General features: G+C 37.3%; 1 protein-coding gene across 3 annotated transcripts in view; it reads left to right on the top strand.

The window, feature by feature from the left end:
* The window catches only part of LOC111874771 (tonsoku-like protein), a 74,275-nt gene that overhangs the window by 40,645 nt on the left and 7,026 nt on the right, over positions 1 to 26,604 (top strand). For 2 of the 3 annotated variants that reach the window (XM_023870547.2, XM_023870545.2), the window contains 9 exons: positions 75 to 311; positions 873 to 993; positions 3,276 to 3,610; positions 5,570 to 5,715; positions 10,321 to 10,416; positions 16,601 to 16,888; positions 19,099 to 19,271; positions 20,454 to 20,632; positions 25,745 to 25,873. In XM_023870547.2, coding sequence (XP_023726315.1) covers positions 75 to 311; positions 873 to 993; positions 3,276 to 3,610; positions 5,570 to 5,715; positions 10,321 to 10,416; positions 16,601 to 16,888; positions 19,099 to 19,271; positions 20,454 to 20,632; positions 25,745 to 25,873 — 1,704 coding nt within the window. The remainder of the gene's footprint in view (positions 1 to 74; positions 312 to 872; positions 994 to 3,275; positions 3,611 to 5,569; positions 5,716 to 10,320; positions 10,417 to 16,600; positions 16,889 to 19,098; positions 19,272 to 20,453; positions 20,633 to 25,744; positions 25,874 to 26,604) is intronic. The other variant, XM_023870546.2, reaches the window with a different exon arrangement.

Raw genomic sequence — 26,604 nt, 5'->3', positions numbered from 1 at the left:
TACAATAGTTTTGTGATGTAATTCCAGTTCCCCATTTACTGTCTGTAACTTCATAAATTTTTTCTATTACTCAGGGTCATCCTGTGAACATTCGTGATCACTGTGGATGGTTGCCACTGCATGAAGCCTGCAATCATGGGCACCGTGATATTGTGGAGTTCTTGATAGATAAGGGGGCAGCACTCAATGACCGTGGAGGCTCGCAGTGTGGCGGAGTCACTCCTCTTCATGATGCAGCCTCTTGTGGGCACCTCGATGTGATGGAGCTGCTGCTGGATCGTGGGGCATCTGTTGTGTCACGCACCAATGAAGTATGTCAAGCTCAGAACAAGAGTTAATTATACAACAAATGTTAAAGCATTTACATTATATTAATTTTCATAATTTCCAGATTACAAGGCAACATTGAAACCAATACAGCTGACTCCTAATAAGAGAAGTTTGAAGGACCGCTACCACGAACACCATTAGATGTGACCTATGTCCAGTTTGTATCCCCATAACCCATATCCTTGAGATTATTGTTCCCCCTCCCCTCTCTCATATCCGTAGACTTTCAGGTGACTTCCTGCTAAGACATCTTGCCACCAATATTCTGTATTTTTTTCGCTATCCAGGTTATAGTCTGACCCATACTAACCTATTTGATTTTATCTATCTAACATTGTCACCTAACCTATATAAATTATAAAGCTTCTTTTTGCATAATATCCATCCTTCTCATTTAAGTCTAAATATTTTCCTGGATGCTTTTTTTTTTAAACACCCGTAAATTATCGTCTTCCCTGAAAGCAGATACGATGTTACACAGCCATTTGGAACAACTGTTCTGTTGATGGTGTGTGACAAAATTTGTGTGTTAATTGTTTTAGGGTGATACACCACTTGATTGTCTGGTGAAGTGGTATCAACGCACAGACATAAGATTTGGTCCTGTGGAGCAAACATTTTTTGAAGAAATTCAGATGCGTCTGAGAACTGCACTTGAGAAAGGTTTGTTTGGTTTCTTAGCTTCATGTTGAATACCTTCTCTTCAGCATTTGCTGTGTGGAGTATGATGAGAGCAGTGTTATGATGTGAGTGACATGCCTGATTTTCCAGGTCCAAATCTTAACCTGGAGATGGACTACTGTGACAGGTTCTTTGTGTTTTCCCATTGTTCTTCCAGAAAATTTTAAATCTTGCCTTATTATTTCCATCTAATTCCTTGCGAACTCATTATTTTTAGACGTCCACTTATTCAGTAATGTTTAAGATTTTGCTGTTTTTATTCATTTCTCACACTCTTGAAATCAGTTGCATGAAATTAATGTGGCTTCAGATTTAGGGAGTAGACTGCATTGAATATTAAGGGGTTTCCAACATTTCAGCTGACCTTACAGTCACCATCTTCAAGGGTTGGGAGGGTTTCTGACAGCTTTTATGTAGCTCGCATTAAACAACATGTTTGATGTGAAACCGTAATGGATGGACAGAGGAACAAGATGCTAACCAATATGGTTAGTGAAAAGAGGTGAGGGAAAATGTCTCAACAACCAAGTGGCCCTGAGCAGAGGTGGGGAGAGTGTTTCAGCTACCCTGTGTTTAGGACAAGAGTTGGTGGAATGTTTCCCTCCCCTTTTCTCTTCATATCTTCTCCTTTCTCTCTCCATGTGAACAGGAAAGTGAGTTCAATGATTAGTGGATGAATGTGGTTCACTGGTTGATTTTGGTGAAAGAGGTGAAGCCAAGCTTTACTCAGTCTGTATCTGTCTTCACAGTAAAAATTATGGGGGTGTTTTGTTATTTAGATGGCTTCCCTGATGACACAGATCTGTAGGTGCAGGTAATGGCTCTAAGTTCTGTTCTGTTGAAGTTGATGTTTTGTTTTGTCATTTTGAGTATTCAGCTGTTGATGATCACTAGTTCTCCAGTCTGGTGTCTTTAATGTGTTCCAAAATTGTAAATATATAATTTTGGATTGATGACTTTCATGCCAGTACTGTTTACAGGTCTGCAGGTGAAAAGGAACAGAACTACAAGTTAAAGAATAATAGTTAGTTCTTGATTAATCATTTCTTGGATGCTAACAGTTAATGCAGAACTACATGTCATCAGGATGTTCAATGTGATGTCCGTTATAAATTTTTTACCTTTACCTCCTTCACTGTACTCACCTGTATTCCTTTTCCTTATCCCATTCATACCTTTACTTCATTCCCTCCTTTCTCCAATATTCCATTACCATCCCTTTTATTTGTCTGTCCCATCATTCCTCTCCCCCTTCTTTCTGTTCTCTCCATTATGTTAAAACAGTTAAGGCAGCTGTTGCTAGATGTGTGATGATTGATGCCATGTATTACATCGTGGCAGTATGGTTGTATGGTTTCTCTGCATCCTAGATAGGTAACTACAACAAAATTTGACATCAATAGCCTTTTATATTATAGCCATGGAGATCTTCAAGTGAAGTATTTCATGGACTCTGTTGTCGTTTACTTTCCATACAGTATGGAAGACTGAGAATATGAAGGTCCTTCAGTTTAAAGCTAGTCAAGGTTGGATTGATCAGATTAAGATTCATACAGATTTGCATATCCCTTTTGTATCCGGCAGAAACCAAGTGTAGATATGGAGGCAACAAAGGTCTTCCCAGAGGGGTGTTATTACTTTAATATGTAGTATTGCATTATGACAAAAATGTTCTCTATTAAGCAGTTTTCTAGACCTTGAGAATAATATATCATAAGCTTTTACATTTAAAGATTTTGCTTACTAACTTGTTTTTCTCAATGAATTGAGCTTATATAGTGAAGGATTAGTGTATTTTGGTATGTAGGCATGTGAAAGTGTATTACACTCATAGTTATTGCTTTGACATAGGTATTTAAAGGAAAAGAAGTGAAGGATAGCTCCTTTGTTTCTCTGCATAAATGCTAAAGTGATCAGCATTTGTCTCAGTGAACATGGTGAAGAAATTAGGGCTCACATTTACACCTACTGATGCATCCATTCATTCGTATCAGAAGTGGTTTCCCTTGACGTTTTTATCCATTGGTCCTAAGAGGTGGAAATTGTCAGGTGCAGTGTGTGCTGCAGAGCAGACTTGTGGTGACCACGTAAGCCATGAAGAATATCTTTCATTTGGAGATACGTGTTATGTGTAAGGACTTATAGGCTAAAGTTTATGCGATATAATACTGTTAATTGCGAGTGTAACACTCCATCATATGTTATATATTGAATTCTCCTTTTGTGTGGACATTGCTGGTGTAATATGGTTTGTGATTTTGCAGCTGGTCACCATGTAGGGAACCTCACACCTCCATCCACAGATGGAATTTCTACTTATTCTCATAAGAAGAAAAGGTCTAGACCAGCTGCAGCTCTGAGTAGAATGGTGGATGATGCAAGCTTAGGGGATGAAGATGCAGCATCAAGATGGCGCCAGACCCATCCAAAGAGTGATGTCATCCTTCATGATGATCCACCTGCACTGCATCACCAGGATATAGATGCTGATGATGATGATGATGATGGCTGGATTGGGTCTGGGCAGGAGATGCAAAATGCTGGAGAGGAGTATCGCAATGTCATGACAATGCTAAGAAAGAAAGAGCAAACAAGGAAGGTACCTCCATCATTATTATACCCAGTTTGCCTGTTATGGGTGTTACAAACTATAATCTTTTCTTCATTTTATAGATCTAAGTAACTTATTTGTCTTGTTTGATATTTTAGGCTTAGTGTGCCATATTTGAGTATTAAAAAAGGCTTTTTTGTTAGAAATTTTCTCGAATATCCTCTTCGTATGGGTTTATATTTTATAATTTTGTGTATAATACAAATTAAAACTGATGGTTTCAATGTGTTCCTTACAGTTTTATTTCAAGTTGTATATGGAGTTCGTTATTGCTGAAGATTATAATTCTGTCAGCATTTCTTCACTTCCTGTAAGGTTTAAAAGCAAGTGTTTTGCTGTCTAACTCAGAAAAACACACTGCAGCTGATAGTGCAGCCGACCACCAACCTACAGATGCCACGACTATCACTTGAGATGAGACCTTTGTCCCAGGGATATTGGAACTTCAGATACCGGGAAGAAAACACACTTCGAGGTTTATGAATTACGGGGTCTCCAGAACCAACACCACGTATTGCAGTTTTAAATTAAAATTGCGTACAGTGATTGTCAATCTTTACACCATTCCTCCTTGAAGCTCTCCTCTCAGTGATCACTCCCGTCGGCATCATTACTTATATTCACAGGAATTCCCTCCCAACACTACTCACTACCTCCTCCTGCAACCCACTTCTCTGTTCTCTGTCTACACTCCAGCACTCCTCCCACTCACCCCCTGGCAGTGGTCATTACTGGAAAACGAGGCGGCCAAGGGTCAAGCCAGGCGCCAGTCCCACATCTGTTTCTTTCCAAGATGTTTATCTTAAACCTTCTCCTCCCCAAGGCACATGGGCAGGCAATTCAAGACCCCTTCTGGCAGGTCTCGCACAATGTCAAATCATGGATTTATCACCCAAAATCCCTGCCTATCTCGACGAAAGAGAACACCAGGAGCAAACTGGCGACGTCAGTGACAACAGTGGCACCACAAGCCTAAGGAGGACTATGTTGAATTACAATTAGATGGTCATGGGATGGTACCTCACCATAGGAGCGTCTCTCAGGGTGTGAAAACAACGCATAAATTGGTCATGACCACAATTAAATAATTTTAGCAAGGGAAGTACAGTTACAATAGTAAGCTTATTTCATCAGTCAACACGGTACAGCTGATTCAGATATATTGTGGCATATAGACCCATTGATAAGTAATGACACTGTAAACAACATTCATTTTTTGGCAACAACCATGAAGCAGACAATGGCACAATGTCCCTTGCTAGGCAGCAGATTCTTAATCGACTGTAGACGTCTGCAGCTAGGGAACGACTCAGTAAACAGGTGGAAATGGTTAGCATACGAGAATGAATGGGTTTTCATGTGGTCCATGCTGAGATGTTATAAGCAAGGGACAAAGTTAGTTGATAGGCAGTTGTGCATGGCAGGCTGTGAAGATAGGACCTGAGCGTGTGAAGTTGAAAAATCCCCACTGTTAGAAGCCTTTGCGAGGGAACCGCTGGTGAAGACACAGCAGGCTGGAAAGATCCTAGCGGATTCTATAGTGATTTGTGAATTGTTGAGATTAGCAGTGGCACTGTAATTACTTGTGTATGAGTTGTGTGTATAAGTGGTCAGTAAATCCATTCACCAATCTGACCCCTGTCTATAGTCACACACATACGCATGACAATAAGTAACCCAGAAACTTGCGTGTGTTACTGTTCAGAGGTAAGGATCAGTTGTATTGTTCATTCAGTGGTAGAAGAGTAAACTTGTATTTGAGAACACTTTGTTCAAATTGTGGACAGCTTCAGCCATCTGAAGTTTTTTATGATCTTCAGCCCTGTAAGATCTGTCTTAAAACAGGCCACAACCTCCTCTTTCTGCATCTTTCACAGTCATCACATTTCAACATAATCATTTGTCAGCCTCTCTCTTTTTGTGATTCATTGCTTCATGTTACCACAGGAGCCAAGCTCGTATACTGAAGTAAAAGAAGTGCAGGGGTTCCTTGCAGAAGATGATGTTGGGGAAGACTGGCTTGATGATGATATGGCAGGCATCACCAGACCAAACAAGAAGAGACGTCTTGCAGCTCCCATTGAGAAACACAGGTATATTGGTGCAAAAATTAGGACTACAGTGTATGGGAAAGAAAGGGCCCTTATATTTAATATTAACCACAGTATGAACTAGACAAGCAAGCATTATTACCATGTTTACAAAAGACTGCCATTGGGCCTGACTTGAACCAGTTGAAAGTGGAGTCAGGAGGTTCCTCTGAAACACTGGTGTCTATGTAACTACATGGGGTCACATCCCAAAAGATCCGAATTCGGTACACACCTCTCAGGCTTCATTGCTTGACAATACAATAGATGTCTGATGTAATAGGTATGGCATTTTTATGCACCACCGGTTTTGTTAAACCTAACAACATTGTTCAGTTTCAAAATCAGTATATTTTAAGAATTTACACTGTAACAGTTGCCTTTTTCTGATTTCGAATTCATGTGAGTATGAGTTTGACAACACTGCAGTGCAGCATAGCATAACATAAAGATGGCTAATAGAGTCTTTGAAAATGTGCCAGGATTAAAATATTTTGGAATTACAGTAACAAATCAAATGTTGAGTCATGGGGAAATTTAGAGCAGATTGAACTTGGGTAATGCTATCATTCAGTTCAGAACCCTTTGTCTTTTCATCTGCTGTGTAAAAATGTAAAATTATATACAGAACTATAATTTTGCCTTTAGTTTTGTATGGTTGTAACCTGATCTCTGACATGAAAGGAAGAAGAGACTGAAGGTGTTTGAGAAAAGGGTGTAGAGGAGAATATTTTGACTGATGAAGGATGAAATGGTCGAAGGCTGGAGAAAGTAGCTTAATGAGGAGCTTCATAACAAATATAATTAGATTGATCAAGTTGAGGAGGATGAGATGGGCAGGGAATGTGGCTTGCCTGCATATAGGATTACGGTGGGAAAGCCAGAATGAAAGAGACTACAGGGAAGACCTAGATGTAGGTTGGAGGTTAATATTGAGATGGATCTTAGAGAAATAGGATGGGGTGGTCTGGACTGGATTAGCCTACCTCAGGATAGGGCCCAATGGCAGGCTGTTGTGAACATGTTAATGAACCTTTGGGTTCCATGGAATATTGGGAAATTCTTTGGTAGCTGAGTGGCTGGCAGCTTCCCAAGAGGGACTCAGCTCCATGGAGTAAGATAGTAAACATTATTCCATATGATGTGTCCAGCTTCTGTTGTCTTCAGTGCCACACAATCATCCAGCATGTTGCCTGTTACAACATGATTAAGAGGTGGTATATATTCTTCAGTAGCCTTAAACTGAAATCACATAAATGAAGAAATGATTGTATAATGGTGTTCTGGCCTGTGGTACAGTGTTGCAATGCAGACAGCTTCAGTGTAAACCTTGTGAGATCTGGGGTTCTCAGTGCTTTAAGTGTCAAGATTACCTTCTTCTGGAGCTTGGTGTTTTGGGTGAATCTGCTGCCTCCATCTTAAGGGTAGAAGACCTCAAGATGGAGACAGTAGTTCCTACAGGACACTGACACTTATGGCATGGTATTCCAGAAAAGTGTATTCATGAACCTAAATCTTCACCAACAGGAGAATCTCATATTGTCACTTAATGAGAATGAAGGCATGAGATGGGACCTCTGTGTTTTGAATAAACTCAATAGGTTATTTGGTTAATAAATTAGTAAGCTTGTTTTATAATACGTTAGGGTTTCAGTAAATCAGTAAGTTAAACGGAACGTGAACCAAAGAAGTCAGCTGAAGTGGTAACCTAGTATTTCTGACCAGCATTTGTCAGGTTCGTAGTTCGAATATGACCCAGGACACTGTCTGATTTCTTTCACGCCCTTTCCAGTGCATTATACAATGACAATATAACTGAAGAGAGAGCCGTTACTTGTATGGCATAGTAAACAACATATCAGCATGACAATGATTGCACGCAACAGAGGAACGGTCTTTTCTTTGTTGTCTGTGCCGAGGCTATATAACAAAGACCAAAGACAGACTAACAAGTGATTCGGTGTTCAGGAGTGCAGTACAGGAGTGAGCAGTGACTTTAGTAGTTTTCTGCCAATGTAAATAACCAAAGCAGTGTCTATTTAGGACTCCATAGAACATTTGGTGTAATTGTTAAATGAAACATCATATTTTACATGTTCCATCAGAGCATTTGGCTGCACTTATGTGTTCAGCATTAATTGCGGCACCGCTGCTGGCTTGCGCCATCCTCAGGAAATAAAAGTTTAGAACTCGAGGAAGGAAAGCGAAAAATGAATATCATATCCAAGATGGAGAACACCCTGGTGCTGGGATACCAAACACTTTGGACGAATAAACTTTCTACACTGAAAACAGAATACCAAACATTGATGCAACACTATCCAGAAGCGGAAGCACAACTAAAACAGCTCATTATAGTGCTGGGCGACATTGAGGACGTGGCAAAGCACACCCCAGTCTCTGTAGGGGAAAATGTGGAATGGGCTAGCATTGTAAATGCAGTTGAAGAAAATGGAGTGAGCTACTGCAAAGGTCTCCATGGAAAGCCACTTTTTAGTGCCCTGTACGGCGCTTATACAGTAGTGTTACACAAGTTAAAGGCCGTGCTCAAGGTGAGCACCCTAGCAGGCCAAACTAACCTACCAAAAACAGCAGGGCAACAAACAACCAGGAAGGCAGCTTCCAAGAAGTACGGAGGCAGAAGCAGCATGTCATTGACGAAACTGACGGAACTTCAAAGAAAACAACAGTGCAGATCAAAACATTTCCTGCGACAGATCACAAGGAGGGTTTTGTTGTTAGAAATCTCCAGCATGGTCTCAGCTCATTGGAGACCTGGTGTGAGCACTTGAATATCAAAATTAATTAAGATAAAACTCATGGAGCTACTTCTCTCGCAGTCGTTGTCCGCCTGTGTCTCATCTTAACATTGACTGGAAGATATATTCCATTTGTAAATAGTGTAAAATATCTCGGTGTAATCTTTGAGAGGAGGGTTACATGGAGATTGCACATAGGAATGATTGAAGCCGAGGCCTTGAGAACATTTATAAGATTGTAATCCCTATTCAAAAGTGAGCGATTAGGCGTTAACAGTAAACTGACCCTCCACAAAGCTCTCATTACATCTGTAGTGACTTATGCTAGTCCCGCCTGTGAATGCGCGGCAGATTCCCATCTAATGAAATTGCAGTGCCTGCGAAACAAGGTGCTCCACACCATTGGCAATTTTCCAAGGCACACACTGGTCCGCGACATACACATGACTTTCAAAATTCTATACGTATAAGATTATATAACAAAATTATGCAGGCAACAATAAGAAGTCATACAAAACCATTATAACGAAAATGTTCACAATATTGGACTAGGTGAAGCCCAACATAGAAAGTATAAGAGGCTTAAACTTGGTGGCAGTCAAGCATATGATCATTGTAGAGGAAGCTACTAGAAATAGGGCATAATCTGCTGTACTGAGCCTGGACTGACAGAGGCCCTGGATATACTTTATATACATTTATTAACATGGTTAACATGCATAATGTAAATATCCTTAACATTATGACAAATGACTTACTACTGCAGACTGACTCTTAACAAAAGGCATACCCATGCTCTCATCAGAGAGGGCGCCCCACAATAACAAGACCATAACTGTCAAACAGTAACAAATATCTGGTCATAAGCCCCAGATTGGGCTCAACCCCAAGACTGACTGACTGACTGTCATTTGCAATGTGACTTTCACTTTTTTATGAGATAGTCTTGGGACAGCAGTTATAAGAGTAGGAGGTTGGTGTGAAATGGCAGCCAGCCTGCAAGGATATGAACGTGGGAGCAGAAGAACTTCCACTGTTTGAAGATGTTATCAAGCAGTGCAGTGAAGACCATGACTTAGAACACTAGAGTTTGTGTGATAGTGATCTGGTAAGTGTAGTCATAAATTGTTTAGGAGTCTAATAGATCCAAATGCTATCTGTAGTCACTTAGTCACGTGACAGTACATTACCATCCAGTGATTCATTACTGTACAGTCTACTTTGCTGACATTGTTGCTAAATAAACTTAGAATAAATACATATATAATGTTTGAAGATAATTTGTACACACCAAATATTATTAGAATCATCTATTAAAGGAGGATGTGATGGGCAGGGCGTGTAGCATGCATGGGGGAGAAGAGGATTGCATACAGGGTTTTGGTGGGAAGGTTAGAATGAAAGAGACCACAAAGAAGGCCTGAATGTAAATGGGAGGATAATATTGAGATGGATATTAGAGAAATAGTGTGGGGTGATGTGGACTGGATTCATCTGCCTATGGATGGGGACCAGTGGCAGGTTTTTATGAACATGGTAATGACCCTTTGGGTTCCATACAGTTTTGGTAAAAAGAAATTAGTCAGGTCCAGAATGTTAAATTAAGCACATTTTGCATTATATCTAATTTGTATATCACAATAAATTGCCAGAAGTATACTGTGGAACACATGTGAATTGATTTCAACCTGTTCATAAGAAATTATTGGTCCATGATTATTACATCATTCATTTAAAAGATTTGATTGGAGGTTTGGCGTTGTGTTCCATCTGGCTCAAAGCCCATGTTACAGCACAGACCTGCATTAGTCTGTTGTTTGTTCTCTTCAAGTTATGAATGACTGTGCAGGTTGGAACTTATGACTGGCTTAGGTAGGAGATGCAGGGCTGCAGAGACAGCTGAGGATTTGCAGATAGAGGAAGTTCTAACACCAATGGAAAACAGGTATTTGGGAAATTCTTGAGTCACAGTGTTTATTGTAGTCTGCCAGTCCCATTATACTGAAATGTTTCACGTTCTTACAATTTAAATAAATGTAATAAAATTCAGTCTATAACACACAGCAGTCAGTATCTTCATAACATAATTCAAAATTAGTAATAGGTGAGATTCCTGTGTTTTATTCAACCTACATGCCTCCGTTTTGGTTTTCATAATTTGTGAATGCACCAAATAAACTGGTATTGGTGACTAACTTTGTATGTCGTAGTCAGGAAATCCAGAGATTATACATTCTAGGATATGGTTTACATGTCATATGAATCCTTTGTTGCCCAATCTTCTCCTACACTTAATATACCAAGACAAGCATTAACCCATTGGCTTAATAATTTTTTGTTGCTGAATGACCCTTGGAATGCGAATTTCTGTTTTAAATTTGGCCTATCATTTCAGTTTATACTGAAACCTCTGATTAACTTTTATCTGAGTAATAAGGTTTTTGTACCTTAAGTGGGGGCTCTGGAAAACAGAAATATAAAATTAGTGTTTTACTCCATTTAGTCAATACTGTTGTTTATTTAACAAAATAGAATTAATTAGTAAAAGAAGTGACAAATATATACCAAAGAGACACAAGAGTTCACATATTACAACACTAATTTCACAAACCACAATATCAGAAGAGGACTCTGTTGCATAATATGAATTTCCAAACACATTAAATCAATAATGTGGCACAAAATACAAATAAACCTCAAATCTTACAAAATACAAATAATTAGCAGCAAAAATTGTACACTATATACAGAAAAATCACTTGTAAGATCACTTATTTCACTATACTACAATTAACGAAGTTGGTTACTTAATATGAATATTGAAAGACAAAAGACTAGAATATTCAAAATACATTATAATAAAACCAGAATTTCAATAACATGTTATTATGAAATGTAAATTACACAGCAGGATCTGCAGCCAAATGTAGAAAGACAAAAGAAAAGCTGCTGAAACACTTATAACCGAAATTAAGTTACATTCATGAGCAGATGAGAAAATGAACCCATTGTGGAATATAATATAATTTATGTTGGCAAGATACTGGGACATTAGAGAAGGGCTGGGTTACTGGTAAATTCCAGTTGATCAGTATATTGGCAAGTAAGTTACAGTATACTGTAATGTTCTCCAACTACATGATATGAATTAGAAAAATATTGTGCAAACATACTTACCAGACTGGGTTGCTGTTTGAAATATGTTCAAATCTGGTTACAGTGACCTCAGTTGTTAACAATACTTTGGCTATAGCATCTAATATTGAGTGGCAGTAATTAAATCTCCATAAAACACATGTTTGTCTGCCTCACTTAGAAAGACATACATGGAATAGCCTTTGTCTGTAACTACATCTGGCACCCCGTTCTCACTGCACTACTTTGTATGGACAGTGAAAAATTTAACAGGACTTTCTCCCACCATCTATGTTGACAACCCTTTTTAAAAAATACTGAGTAACCCTGAGTGTTCTGACTTCTCAGTACCCTCAGAAAATGTATGGGAAAAATAGCTTCACTAGCAACCAGGCAGAATGACTGATGTTGCAAAGAAAAGAAGAATATTAAGTGTGGAGGATGAAGTTACTGTGATAAAGGAAATGAGTGTGGAGAGAAAGAAGCTAATGTGTGCTGGGACTTTGGTTTAGCTAATTCCACAGTTCAAACCATGTGGAAAAATAGGAATAATATTGTTAGCACTTAAGAAATAGGTAAAGAATTAAAATGTTGTAGACAACAGAATGGAATGACATAGACAAAGTGCCATTAAAATGGTTTAAACAAGAAAGGGGTGAAAATGTATTGGTGGGTGGTCCTCTTCTCATGGCCAAGGCTGAAGAACTTGCCAAACTCTTAAAATGTAAAGACTTCATGTGCACCACTGGTTGGATTGACAGATTTGAGTTCTGTCACAACATTTCTTATGGGAAAATGAGTGGTTAAGCAAGGTCTGTGAACTGTGAGAACATAGCACAATGGCTTAATAAAGTTTTTCCCTAAGTGCGTGAAGGTGCAGTGGCAGTAACATTTTTAATGCTGATTAAACTGATATTAGTTCAGGTTAACTCCAAACAAAAAAATTAAATTTAAAGGAGAGAAATATGCTGATGGGATGCTATCTAAAAATCAAATTACTTATTTGTGTGTTCTAATTCTAAAGAAAAGATAAAATAGTCTGTTATTAGGAAATCAAAAAGTCCTCGATGTTTCAAGCTGTAAAATCCTTGCCTGTTCTCTACAGAATCAATAAAACATTATGAATGACCTCTGATTTCTCTGAAAGTGAGCTGCTGCTTTAGGACCAGTAATTGCAACTACTGAATAGGAACATTCTGTTGCGTGTAGACAAGTTTACTTAGGGTCAATCATGTATGAGAAAGTATGTGCAATGGCTTTCTAGCAGTTCTTTTTCATTGCAAAATAACTGACATTCAGGGAAAATGGCAGAAGTACAGAATTATATTGATCACTGTCAACGATACTGTAGATCATGACAAACTGATTTTTTGTATATGTTTAGAACATAAACAACTGAAACTCTGGTGTTAATTTCAGTAGTGTGTCCATTGTTTGCACAGCTGTAGCTGGATTGCTTTGCACCTAAAAACAAACTAAGTTAGCAAATACTTTTATCAGCACCAGATATCCTGATGAAATTACACATTCCTTGTTTTCCTTCTTTGGATACAGTATAGAGCATTTGCTACCATCTAAAATTATGGCTACATAATGGCTACCAAGACTGGCAAATCAGACTGGCCCTTTAAGCCAGTGGGTTCAAGGTATTTGTATTAACTGATCTTGTAACATCAGGATACAGTGACTTAAAAATGTGACAGCAAGGGTTACATACATACATACATAGATACATAATTTCACAGATCCATTGTCCGGGAACCGGACTGGATATTGAATTCGTCAGCAAAATGACATTGCAAAATGCAATCTAGTCTCAACAATTAAAATATTCAAGAATTATAAAATAAAAACACAATAATAAAATAAAAAGCAGTCATATAACAAATCTAGATAATACATAATCTTGGAAAGACAATAATAATGTATTATGCTTGCCTGTATGCCATGTATTCATCTACCGAATAAAATGCATTTAAAATAAGATAATCTTTTAGCCTTTGTTTAAAAGTATTAATATTGTCTTTCAAGGAATATATATTGTATGGCAAGTTATTAAATATTCTAATGGATGAAAAATGCACACTCTTTTGAATGGAAGATAATCTCACAAAGGAAACATGTAGTTTATTATGCCACCTAGTACTTAATTTGTGTATGCCATTATTCACCTGATACATATCAGGATTTTTGAGTACAAACAAGACTATGGAATATATATATAAACAGGGGACAGTAAGTATGCCCATTGTCTTAAAGCCTTCCCTACATGAACTCCTTGGCCCTAATCTTAACAAGACTCTTAATGCTCTTTTTTGTACAGTAAATATACTTTTCATTAATGAAGAAGAGCCCCAAAAAATGATACCGTAATTAAGTTGAGCCTGTACATGAGAACAGTAAACCATACGTAAAACTTATCCACTCACCGTAGGCTGCAATTTTCTAAGCATGAAAATTGCAGTACTTAATTTTTTTTATAAAATTATCTGAATATTGTTTCCACTTGAGATGACTGTCAAGGCACACACCCAAGAAATTAACACTTTCATCAATATTAAGAACTTGATCGTTATATTCCACATGTAATGGATAGTCCATGGTCATAGGCGTAGTAAATTTAATTACATGCGTCTTCTTTAGATTAAGGACTAATTGATTATTTTGAAACCATTCATAGATATGATTCATTATTTTATTTATTTTATGATTCAATGTTGTGATGTCTTTTGAGGAAACAATAATGGAGGTATCATCCGCGTAAAGAATGGTATGAGCCAAACCATCTAGTGTACTTGGCAGGTCGTTAATGTAAACATTAAATAGTAATGGTCCCAAGACAGAACCCTGGGGAACACCATGTCTGCAGGTTACCCATCTAGAAAGAAAGGTGGTTGAGTCATGAGTGTGTAATACAGTTCTCTGTTTCCTATTATGTAAATATGATTTGAGCCATTTCAAAATACATCCTTTAATACCATAATGTTCTAACTTTTGGATTAGTAGGTTGTGCTTGACACAATCAAAAGCCCTTGTAAGGTCACAAAATACACCTACCACTAGTTCTTTGTTATTCCATGCCTTATAAATAGCTTCTGTTAGTTTGAAGATAGCATTTTGTGTAGATATACCATTTCTGAATCCAAATTGCCCATCCACAATAATATTATTGTTTGTCAAATGTAGTTTTAGCCTATTAAAGACTAATATTTCAAATAATTTAGAAAAACCTGTCAATAAAGAAATAGGCCTATAATTAGATATTTCAGATGTATCACCTTTTTTAAAGCATGGTATAATGTTAGCATATTTTAGTCGATCTGGGTATATACCTGTTGTTAAGGAAAGATTGTAGATGTGAGTAAGGGGCTTAACTATCTGCGCCCACATAACTTGATAATTTTATTAGACAACCCATCGTATCCACTAGAGGTCGTATTCTTTAATGAAAAAATTGTGCTTAAGACTTCCGCTGAAGTAATGGGAACATTAACTATATCTGGATGGCTGCCAAAAAGGCTACATCTAATTGTGGGATGTGCACCTTCATTGTTAGGAAGCTGACTAATTATCTGATCTACTGAGTCTATGAAGAATATGTTAAAAGACTCAGCTGCTGTATTTATGTGGATTGTTTTCTTATCACATCTTAATTCTGTGGGAATAAACTTCTTTTTGGAAGCATGTCTGCCATGTGACACTGCAATGTGAACACACATTGTTTTTATACAAGTGCTCTTTTGACCACATGTTTTGTTTTGTCTGTGATGGATGGCAAAATTTAGCAAAGTGTCTGCATCAAGTTTTGTGTGACGCTTGGTAAATCCGCTACCAGAACCCTTGAAATGCTTTGTGGGGCTTTTGGAGAACATTCTTTAAGCTGGACAGAATTTTTTTGATTGGCATTCACATTTCAAGGACGGTTGAATGTCAGTTAAAGATGAACATTTGGGACAGCCAAGCAGCAGCACGAGAGAAAATGTTGAAAAATTCGAAAAGTCATCCACGATGACTGTCGCCGAACAATCGATCAACTTGCGGGCATTGCTGGGATTTGTACTGGAGTTTGCCAGGAGATCTTAACAAAAAATTTGAACATGTGCCACATTGCGTTTTTATCACGACAACATGCCTGCCCACACATCCCTGAAAACCACAGAGTTCGTGACTAACAACAACATGGTTATCATTCCCCGTCCTCCCTACTCATTGGACTTACCCCCTGTGATTTCACTTTATTTCCCAAATTGAAAATGAAACCGAAGGAACGATGTTTATGAAACAGTGTCTGACATCCAAAGTAATTTTAAGTGGTACTTGACAGCATTAAGGAAAATGACTTCCATGGTGTTTCTGTAGCGTGGGAAAAATGATGGAATTGCTGTATTCATTCCCAAGGAGACTATTTTGGAGGAGATGACAGCCAAAATTTTATAAGTTGAGCCAGAATTTCTTTCTGGATCCAGTGCGGGAACTTTCCAATAGTACCTTGTACAGCCCAACGTCCATTGGCCTCAATTGGCCATCTTAAGGGACAACCATTACTGAAGGAAATTTACATAATTTACTTAAAATGTTTCAAAATATTTAGCCATTTAATTTAAAATATAATTTTAAATCCTGAAAACATTTAAAATTAGTGGATGGAGGTAGTTATGCAGTCTTATCAATGTAATGCCAAATGTTGTGTTTTTTGTATGATGGGCTCTTAATTGTTTTTGCAATGTCTGTTTGATAGTGTCTTGTGGCATCTCTGTGGTGGCCTGTGGCACTGGAAGTGAATGAGAGTCAAGTGGTCAATTAGTTGGGTAGTCTGTAAGTCTGTGAAGTAGGTAATTATTAAGTATATTAATCATTTGATCTCTCAGTTATATAGTCAGACTGTTAAGTAATTACTTAATCACTTACATAGTGAATGAGATATGTAGTTAATTATTCAGTCAATAAATAATAAATACAACCATATCATACTGTCGCTGCACCACCCTTTGCAGGTCACATCCAAATGTCATCACAGGTCTCCATAAGTGCAGATCTCTGGGAGGGCTAAAAGTTCTGCAGCAGTCAGTTTTACCAGACATGGGGCTGACCACAATAGCAACTTCTCAGTCTATCAAGTCTCTTGAATCAGTAGTTCCTGGAACCAGCAAACCAAGTGAGCTGGCTGCATCACAGTTGGTGCGAGTGCGTGTTGAGAACAGATTGTTGCTTGTGCCAGTAACAGTGCCAGAACAACAGACCATTGGCTGGCTGGCACGGGAGGCTGCTAGAAGATACTACAGGTGGGTTCTTAGGATAGTTTAACACTTTGCGGACTGGTGGCATATTTTTATGCCCAGCGCTTTTAAACGTGGTGGACCGGTGGCATATTTTTATGACTTTAGGACACGTAAGATTGTAACACACTATACCTTTCTCTGGCGCCACCCAAATAAAATGACTACTGCGTAATATTATTCTGGAATGTTTGCTTAGTAGGCAGTAACTTGATCTTGCTGTTTGGGTACCCCCTCCAAAGGAAAATTATCTTTGACCCTTCAAGCTCTTATGTACCAGGTAGGAAGTCAGTTGCACAATGAGTCAAGGACAGAAGTGGTTGAAAACCAAGCAATATCTGACGTGAGCTATTTGACATTCCTTCTGAGACGTGTAGTGATAGTGATTTGACAGTGGCAGTGGCAGAGGACAACAAACAATTGTGGCCACAGACAATAAAAGTGAAAGTAGCTCCGACGAAAGTGCAGGTAGAAGGGGAATGTTTCCAGAAATATCACACTCTCAAGCACTTCTAGAAGCATTGGTAAGTGTTCTCCAAAAATTTTAGTTCATAAAATTAATTAGGATATTTTATATTAATTTTTAAAGTGAACAGTGCACAAGTTAGGGTAGTGGGTTAAAAAATGCCGGTCCCCAGGGTGATTTAAATACTTAAATTGCCGGTCCGCAAAGTGTTAACATAACAAGAAGTTCTGAGATCTTATGGCACCTACTTTTCCTTCTTCACTTTTGTTGTGAGCCAAGTATGAACTATATTAATAACAAACACTGATGGCATAACAGTATTTTAATACCACTAGTACCAAAGTCTGCCACTGGATACAATTCTGAACCAGTTCCAAGCATCTTCATACTTATGTACTTAAGTTACTCTCACGTGTGACGAAATGACAGGTTCTAGTTCAGGTGATTAGATTTATTAGCAGCTTGGTTACACACACCGTCTTAATTACACTCAGATACAGCGCTATCACTGATTTACATACACCTTGTAATTCACTATTAGACGCACACGCTAGTCCTCTCCGGGTAATGTATCTCAACACAGAAATTGGCGCTTCAAATCACTCCAAATATTGCACATAATTGAGGTCTTCAGTCAGCCCTTAAATCTTCACAGCTCTTCTACAAACTTCCCATTAATGTTACTTAAACACAGTCAAGTAGTCTCAAATACTCCCCAGTACTCTCCAAATCTGTTCTGTATGCAACTGTTGTTATATAGCTTCCGCATTGACCATGAAGAAAACAGCCTGTATTGCTGGAATGTGTTTACTGAGAGATTGCATAGCAACGGTCACAGCACGGACTCCATAGAAAATGCCACACTCCCACTGTTGCCTTGAGTATATTCAGTTGCAAGGTGTTTAACGGTCAGTTGCCTAACATTACAGTGTACATCCATTTTACAGTACATTAGTATGCATCCTTCTCCTCAGAATTCCAAGCAAATGTTTCTGAAGAAGTTACCCCACCAGTATTGTGAAACATTCTTTGTCTGAGCATCCTGGATTTCACCATCCTAACAATACCAGGTGACCTATATGAATGTAACTGTAATAATACTATTTAGTGACCCATTTCTTTGATTTAGTAGTACAGATTCCAACTGAAGTATTTACTTGCATAATTTATGCACCTTTTCACCCAGAATTTGTTCAGAAAGTTATGGTGCATAAAATGTGTGAATATTGCTTTGTTCAGAAAATTATGGCTGCACAATGAACAGTGTGAGAAAAATGTGATTTTACTTCTCAGCATAACCATTATTTTGAACCTCCCTCTGTGTTATGTTTCCCCATGTTTTACACGATCCCCTATCACTGATTAGTGCTGCTGAACACAAGGTTTTGAAACTGGATCTATTTCCATTCTCAGGTGAAAGGGAGGGGGGAGACACCTATTCTGTTGGATGTATTGGAAAGAGCCCAGCCTGGAGGTTAGCTCTTTCTAAGAGACCCAGTAGTGTAGGTGTCTCCCCCCAACCACTTGAGGACAGAAACAGATCCTGTTTCAAAATGTGTTCTCTAGTGTGTTTAGAATACAGGGAAGTGAACACAAAAAAAAAAACAGTAATTTGAAGCGTTATTCACATCATCAGAACCCTTTAGAATCTGCTTGGGCTGTACTAATCAAGACTGTTGACATTTGAGTGGGAGAGCCTTCTTTGCCCTTTTAAAATATTCATCCTGAGTGATTGATCCTGTTCTTGCAGTGTTGAAGGCCTGCAGCCTTCTCTGAGTCTTTCCACAAAAGATGGGGCACTTCTGTCAGAAGATGATCCAGTCTTACTTGTGGGCAGTGAGGAAGTCATGTGTACTGTAATATCATGGAACATCCCACCATTGACAGATCGCTACATGGAGTCCTGCCAAGCCTTGTGCTCAGGTATGGTTGCTGCATTGATCTATTTGCATAGAGAAGAAAGATTAATCTTAATAGTGTGCATCCTGTTGTGTTTCATAAATAAGATGTACAAAATTACATAAGGAATGCCATCTACACAACAATATTCTGTATTTAAAAAACAAAGAAGACACTACTGTATCAACATTTGCTTTTATTTTTGTTTTTACAGACACATCATATCTTGACCCTTACACCTGGTCATCATCAGGTGTACAATGCTCCAGTTTCAGCTGCTTAATTGCAATTACTTATCATCTAATTCTTCAAATAAGGCTCCTTATTGTGTCTTGAAATTATTTAAATGCATAAATTGATATATTAAGTCTGTGTCAAAATTAAAAAAAAAATCCTTAGATAATAAAATTTAATTTAAAATTAAAGATATAAAGATTAAAATCAGAAACCAAAGATNGTTGAGCCGCAAAGCGGTTAAACAGCGCGCGGATAATCGAGAGTTTACTGTATATGTTAAAATAAATAATTTATATTTTCCCCAAAATATAGGTGCAGTTTAAGTTAAACTTTTGATAGCTGAATAACTTACTGACTACACAGAACTACATATAGCAGAGTCTTTGAGATGCCAATAGTCACCCAGCTAGTCAGTAATTCTCCACCTTTTTTGGAACCAAAAAATTCATCACTATGTTCACAAGAGCCTGTCACACTGGATCCCATCCTGAGTCTTCTGAATTCAGTTCACACCCTGAGTCCCTGTTTCTCTAAGATCCATTTTAATGTTATTCTCCCATCAATACCATATATGTATTTCTGATGCCTTTATTGTCTCCCACTGCTTGCTGCATGTGTCCCAGAATGTTTAATAAGAACTGTTAATTTATTGCTCTTAATGCAGATATCAGGGTAGTGAAATACTGTTTGTTTAAAAATAAGGTAGATTTTAATAGTTGTCATTAAATCTCCTATAAAAATAATTCAGTTTAAATTATTTAATTCCTCTTTTTATACAAAATAAATATTTTGATGTGTCAATCCAGAGGGCTAGGGTTAAGACACTCAATTTCTGTGCCAAAGTTCTCAGGTTTGAGAAGATCTAGAAGCAGTTTGGTTATTTTTAAATGTTTTCTGCATGCCTTTTCCATATGCTGACATAAAATTATAGGCCTCTGGTGTTTGATGCGATAATTCTGTATATTTTAGCACCAGACACACACATCATTGCCTGTCTGGAAGTCAGTCAGGCCACTCAGATCTTGCAGTTATCAAACTTGGCATTGCCTGCATCACAGATGGCACCACTGTTTCGAGCACTTAATCGACAGCATACACTGCAGCAGCTTCTTCTTGGAGGTAACTGCTTTGGTGATTATGGAGTCAAGGTAGGAGCACATATATAATACAGTCAGAGAGAGAGCTGTGACATTGGCACACATCTCTTATTTGCATGATCATGACATTTATTCAACTAGTCAAGAAATTCCCTCTTGCAGTTAACCTATTAAATACTGAATTTCTTCTAAATAATGTATATAAATTCAGTTTGAACCTCACAGGAAACACATCACATCTCCCCTACAAAGATCAAGTAGTTAATGCTGTTTACGGAAACAATCTCCATTTATTTTGAGAATCATACAGAAGACAGAAATACACTATGTGGGTAGAATGCAGAGTTATAGCTTGTTAAAAGCAGATGATGCATTGTAGAACTATTGAATTGAATTGAATTGAATTTATTTACATTCTATAAATCCTAAGCAGGTTAGTACCTTTGGATACAGAACAAGTCAAAAGGTTACATACATAAGTACAGGCAATTTTAGCTTAAAAATTAATATAACTTAATTTTACATCATTCTCTATTTACATTGAAGTATTCATCTAAAGAGTAGAAGGAATGAGCATGTAGATAATTCTTTAACTCTGATTTAAACTTTTTAGTATCATTGCCCAAGTTTTTAATACTTTGTGGCAGATTGTTGAACACTTTTATGCCAGTAAAGTAGACTCCTTTTTGATATACTGATAAAGTTGATGAGGGTAGGTGGAAGTTATATTTTTGTCTAGTATTCATGTTATAGACATCAGAATTTAATTTGAATTTATCTTTGTTGTAAACAACAAATAAGAGAAGCGATAATATGTATTGCGATTGAAGAGGTAGAATTTTTAATTTCTTAAATAATTCTCTACATGAATCTCTACTTCTACATCCTGTAATGATTCTAATTATATTCTTTTGTATTTTAAAAATTATTACACTATGTGAAGAGTTCCCCCAAAATATTAATCCATAGTTCATAATAGAATGAAAGTAGGCATGGTAAACCATCTTCAATGTTTCCTGTGACATAAAAGGCTTAATTGATCTCATCGCATAGCAAGCTGCATTTAATTTAGGTATAATTTGTTCAATATGTATTTTCCAAGACAGTGTACTGTCTACATGTATTCCAAGGAATTTTGTATCAAGTACTTTACAGATTAATTTGTTGGCATAACTGATGTCCAGATCAATTTGGTGGTTGTTTTTAGTTGTGAATGATATGTAATGGGTTTTATCAAAATTTAATGAGAGTAAATTGGCTTCGAACCATCTGTTTAAGGCTTCAAATACAATATTTATGTCATTTTTAAAGTTTTCAAATTTAGAGTTCTTAAATATTATACTAGTGTCATCTGCATATAGAATTGGTTTAGATTTATTGTTGATGGTTTTAGATAGATCATTTATGTAGAGAAGAAAAAGTAAGGGACCTAAAATTGATCCTTGTGGAACACCGTGCTTTATAATTCCCCAGTTTGAAAATGCATTATGACTGGAGTTTTTATTATTTATTTCAACTCTTTGATACCTGTTTTTGAGGTATGATTTGATCCATTCATTAGCTTTGCCAGTTATTCCATAGAAATTTAATTTCGATAGTAAGATATCATGATTAACACAATCGAAAGCTTTTGCTAGATCACAGAAAATCCCTCCCACAATTAATCTGTCATTGAGAGCACTTAAAATATCGTTAGTTAGTTCATAGGTTGCTTTTTCTGTTGTTAGGTCTTTCCTAAATCCAAATTGCTCTTTGACTAATATGTTGTTAGAATTTAAGTGTTCAAGTAGTCTATTATACATAACTTTTTCAAAGACTTTTGAGAATGAAGTCAATATGGATATTGGTCTGTAATTAGAGATGCATTTTCTCTCTCCTTTTTTAAAAAGTGGTTTCATTACAGCGTATTTTAAGCGTTGAGGAAAAGTACCTGATGATAAAGATTTATTACATAGATGATTCAAGGGTGAACTGATGTAAACAGAGCTTGCTTTAAGTAATTTGGTAGAGATTTCATCATATCCATGTGAATTTTTGGGCTTAAGGGATTTAATAATGTTTTCAATTTCCTTCCTTGTTGAGAATTTGAGATTGATATTTGGAAATGAATTGTTAAAGGCACGAGACAGATAGTATATTGGATTATTATTATTATTATTATTATTATTATTATTATTATTATTATTATTATTGGTATATGTTTTCTCAGCTAATGAAAGGAAATATTCATTAAATGCACTTGCGATAGCTTGTGGATTGTTAGTGGACTTCCCTTCAATATTCAAACTTTGTACGTCTTCATTAACAGATTTCTTTCCTGATTCAACTTTCACAATATCCCAGGTGGTTTTAATTTTATTGTTTGATTTTAGAATTTGGCTGTTATAGTTATTCTGTTTGGCTTCTTTAATGACTTTTGACAAAATTTTACAGTACATTTTGTAGTGACTTTTTAGTCTTGGATCATTACTGTCCCTACTGGCCAAATATAGTTGTCTTTTGTGTTTACATGAAGTTTTTATTCCAATTGTTATCCAGGTGGATTTGTTTTTATTTTCATTTTTGACTATTTTTAAGGGAAAGCTTGAATAAAAGATCCTCAAGTATGTGTTCAGAAAGCAATTAAATTTAGAATCAATATTATTGCTGTCAAATACATTGTCCCACGATTCATTACTTAATTTTGTGACAAAATCTGCCATCGTATGCTTGTTGATTTTCCTTACTGTTTTATATTGTTGATTACTGGGCTGAAGAGGGTAAAAGAACCTGAAGGTTTATTGCTATCTTAACAGAAGCCCACCATTGGGCACCATCTTGAACCAGCTAAATTTAGTTAACACCTGTCCACCTGTTCTCTGTCATATCCATTTTGATATTGCCCTTCATCTTCCTGTGTGGGTATTTCAAGAAACGTGTTTTTTTGGTCCACCAATTTTATACTCCTCATAGTGCTAGATTAATAATTCACTCTGTGAATTCATAATGCAGTTTTCTCCATTCTTCTGTTATTTCTTCTTTCTTACGCTACATGTAGATGGGTATATATATTTTATAGCTAATGAGTGAAAAAGAAGCAAAATCATACAGCAATTTCTTGGTTAGTGTGCACTGACAACCCTTGAACTACTGTTCTGTTGTGTTCATATATCAGTGCCTGCCTATCTTGCTTTATGGATTTTTGCTGAAATGGCTCAGAATAATGAGAAATTTCTGGACTTTATTATGTGACAAATGTTTAGTATGCTGGACAGCCACACCCTGTGATTGGCACTAGGTGACAATGGTTCATTGTTGTTTGTTTACATCTGTGCACTGTTGCAAGGAGTGCATAATGTGGATATCAGCACACACACACACACACACAAAACTGTATTTATATTACACTCCTTTGCCCATGCATAAAATAAACTACCCTGTATTCTTTGTCGTATGTCATATTTTTATGTGTCATGTAGCTATTTCTGTACTGGTACCTTAAAATTGTGTAACAGCACTAACTCATGTTACATTGGCATTGTTGGTATTTGATGCCATAATACAGCATAATGTATATTGAGTACCCATGATTCAGAAAATGCTCTGGTCTGGAGAGGTCCTTCATGTATATTGATAGTCACATACTACAGAAGCAGTGTCAGATTCGGGAATTCTTGAACTTGAGGCATCTGTTTTAGATGCTCTGTTCTAAGTGTTGCCGCAGGCACGGACCTGCAGAGTATTTTAATATAAATGGGTGAAAAGGAAAGGGATTGAAATGGAAGATGAACCTTATATATGCCTCTGTTTTTGTAAAAGACCCTGGAACAGTGGTGCACAGAAGTATGGGAAGTTCACGATTCTCAGTATTAGAACACAAGTACTAAGAAGAATATATAAGTTTGAATTGCAAGTTACTATAATGTTCTTCCAGAAGTAGCCCAAAGTAAGATCAGAATTTTGAGCACATGTGTCAAAAGCAAGGAAATATATTAATTGCTAGGAGAAAATAAATAAACTGGTAGGATATGGTTCACATACAACCACATGGTATTCATATTAAGTGGGGATGTCTGTGAGAAAGGAAGACCTAGCAGACCAGTACGAGAAGAGGTAAGATATTTAATTTTGAATGTAGTACATATGTTGTCTGTTCAAAAAGTTTAAGAACTTTTGAAATAGTGCACCAACTTGATGTCTTAGCAATGTTGGGTAAGTTGTGCTGCGTAGTGGTGTGCTTCCTAATTATCATCCTTTTTGCCATGCCATCCTGTTAAGATTAGTCATTACACTAGAGCTACTTTTCACGTGTGCGTAGAGTGTGTCTTGTGATATTCGAGATGGCTGATATTCATGATCAGCCTATGAACATTAAATTTTTTCTTCAAACTAAGGAAAACGTTTATGGAGACTCAGGAAATGACGAAACACATTTATGGCGATAGGTGCATGAGCCGTTCAGGTTTTTATGAATGGTTTAAGCAATTTAAGGACAGTCGGCAGTCAATGCATGATGAGCCTCATTTTAGATGGCCCTCAGCATCATGTGATGATCTTCATGTTGTGCAAGTTTTTGAAATCATGCTTTTTAATTGTCGTTTGACAGTGCGGGAAATAGCATAAGAGTGCAGCATCATGATAAAATGGGAAATGCATGGGGAAGTTTCAAAGTTTGTCCCATGACTTCTGACACAGGATCAGAGAGACAGTCATATTGCCATCTATCACAAACTTTTGGATTACTCTGGTTAGTGAGGATGAACACTTTCTGGAAAGAATTACCACTGATGGTGAAACATGGGTGTATGAATACGATGTGGAAACAAAAATACAGTCTTCACAATGGGTTGGAAGAAATTCACCAAGACCAAAAGAGACGTGGCAGGTCAAATTGAACGTGGAGGTCATGTTGATTGATGGTTCTCCCCCCCCCCCCCTTGATGGTGTTGTGCATCATGAATTTTTATGTTAGGGGGGCAAACAGTGTATTGTTGGTATTATCTCAAAGTGCTGAAATGCAGAGTGATTGTGACTGATGAATTGGAAAGAATGTAAAAAAGAGCATTTTAAAGCTGGAAGGAATGAGGAACAGTGCAGGAACCTTAATGAGGGTTCAGATTCAAACACAATACCTTATAAATATATATATATGTCTACAGAATATGATGATTTTTCTGTTACCAGTTGCTGGTTGCAGGTTTGCCAACATTATCTAACCTACAGGAGCTGGATCTCAGCTGCAACAACATTTCAGCAGATGGTATCCTCCATCTTAGCACTGTGTTCTCCAACACCACAGCACCAGCACTGCAGGTAAATGTGAAACATGGCTGCAAACTAAATTATTAGTAAGATTAAGATTTTGACCCATTAATTTGATTGGTTTTTCTGAACAACTTTACAGTCATATTGACATGGAGTTGGTGGTCTGATGCTTAGGCACTGATTTCGCTGCCATCAGTCACAGGTTTGAGATTATCCCGCTCCAGAGCAGATGTTTCATCATGCCTTTGCTTTCCATGGCTTCTGTGGCTGATGAATTGGAGGCACTTGTCATAGTTCAGAATTCATTCTGAAGCTTTAGCTTCTCTGTCCCACCTATTGTTACAATTGTCTTATTGTTAGAGGTAGTTCAACCTGTCTTATAAGTACCTGTGCTTCGGAAATGGACTCCCTGACCATTGCCTGTCTCACATTTACATTTATTTCCACTTCATGCATCCAATTATCTCCTTGTAAGGCTGGATATAAAACATGTCACAAAATGTTGAATCGCCGCGCCACAGCTTAAGCGGTTAGTCGCTGGCTTCCCACCACTGCGATCTAGTCATGTGGGATTTGTGATGGACAAAGTGGCGCTGGGGCAGGTTTTCCCCGAGTACTTCGGTTTCCCCTGCCAATCCTCATTCCATCAAATCTCCATAGGCATTACCACCAGTAAAGGTACAATAGGACATATGGAGGATTTAAGACCACAGAAACTGTTTTCAAGACTAATTATACTGTCATATTATTATCTCTGTATTACTATATTATTATTATTA

This window comes from Cryptotermes secundus, unplaced genomic scaffold (assembly GCF_002891405.2).
Source record: "Cryptotermes secundus unplaced genomic scaffold, Csec_1.0 scaffold955, whole genome shotgun sequence".
NCBI lineage: Eukaryota > Metazoa > Arthropoda > Insecta > Blattodea > Kalotermitidae > Cryptotermes > Cryptotermes secundus.
Note: the sequence above shows the minus strand (reverse complement) of the source record. Positions and strands in the feature narration are given on the sequence as shown.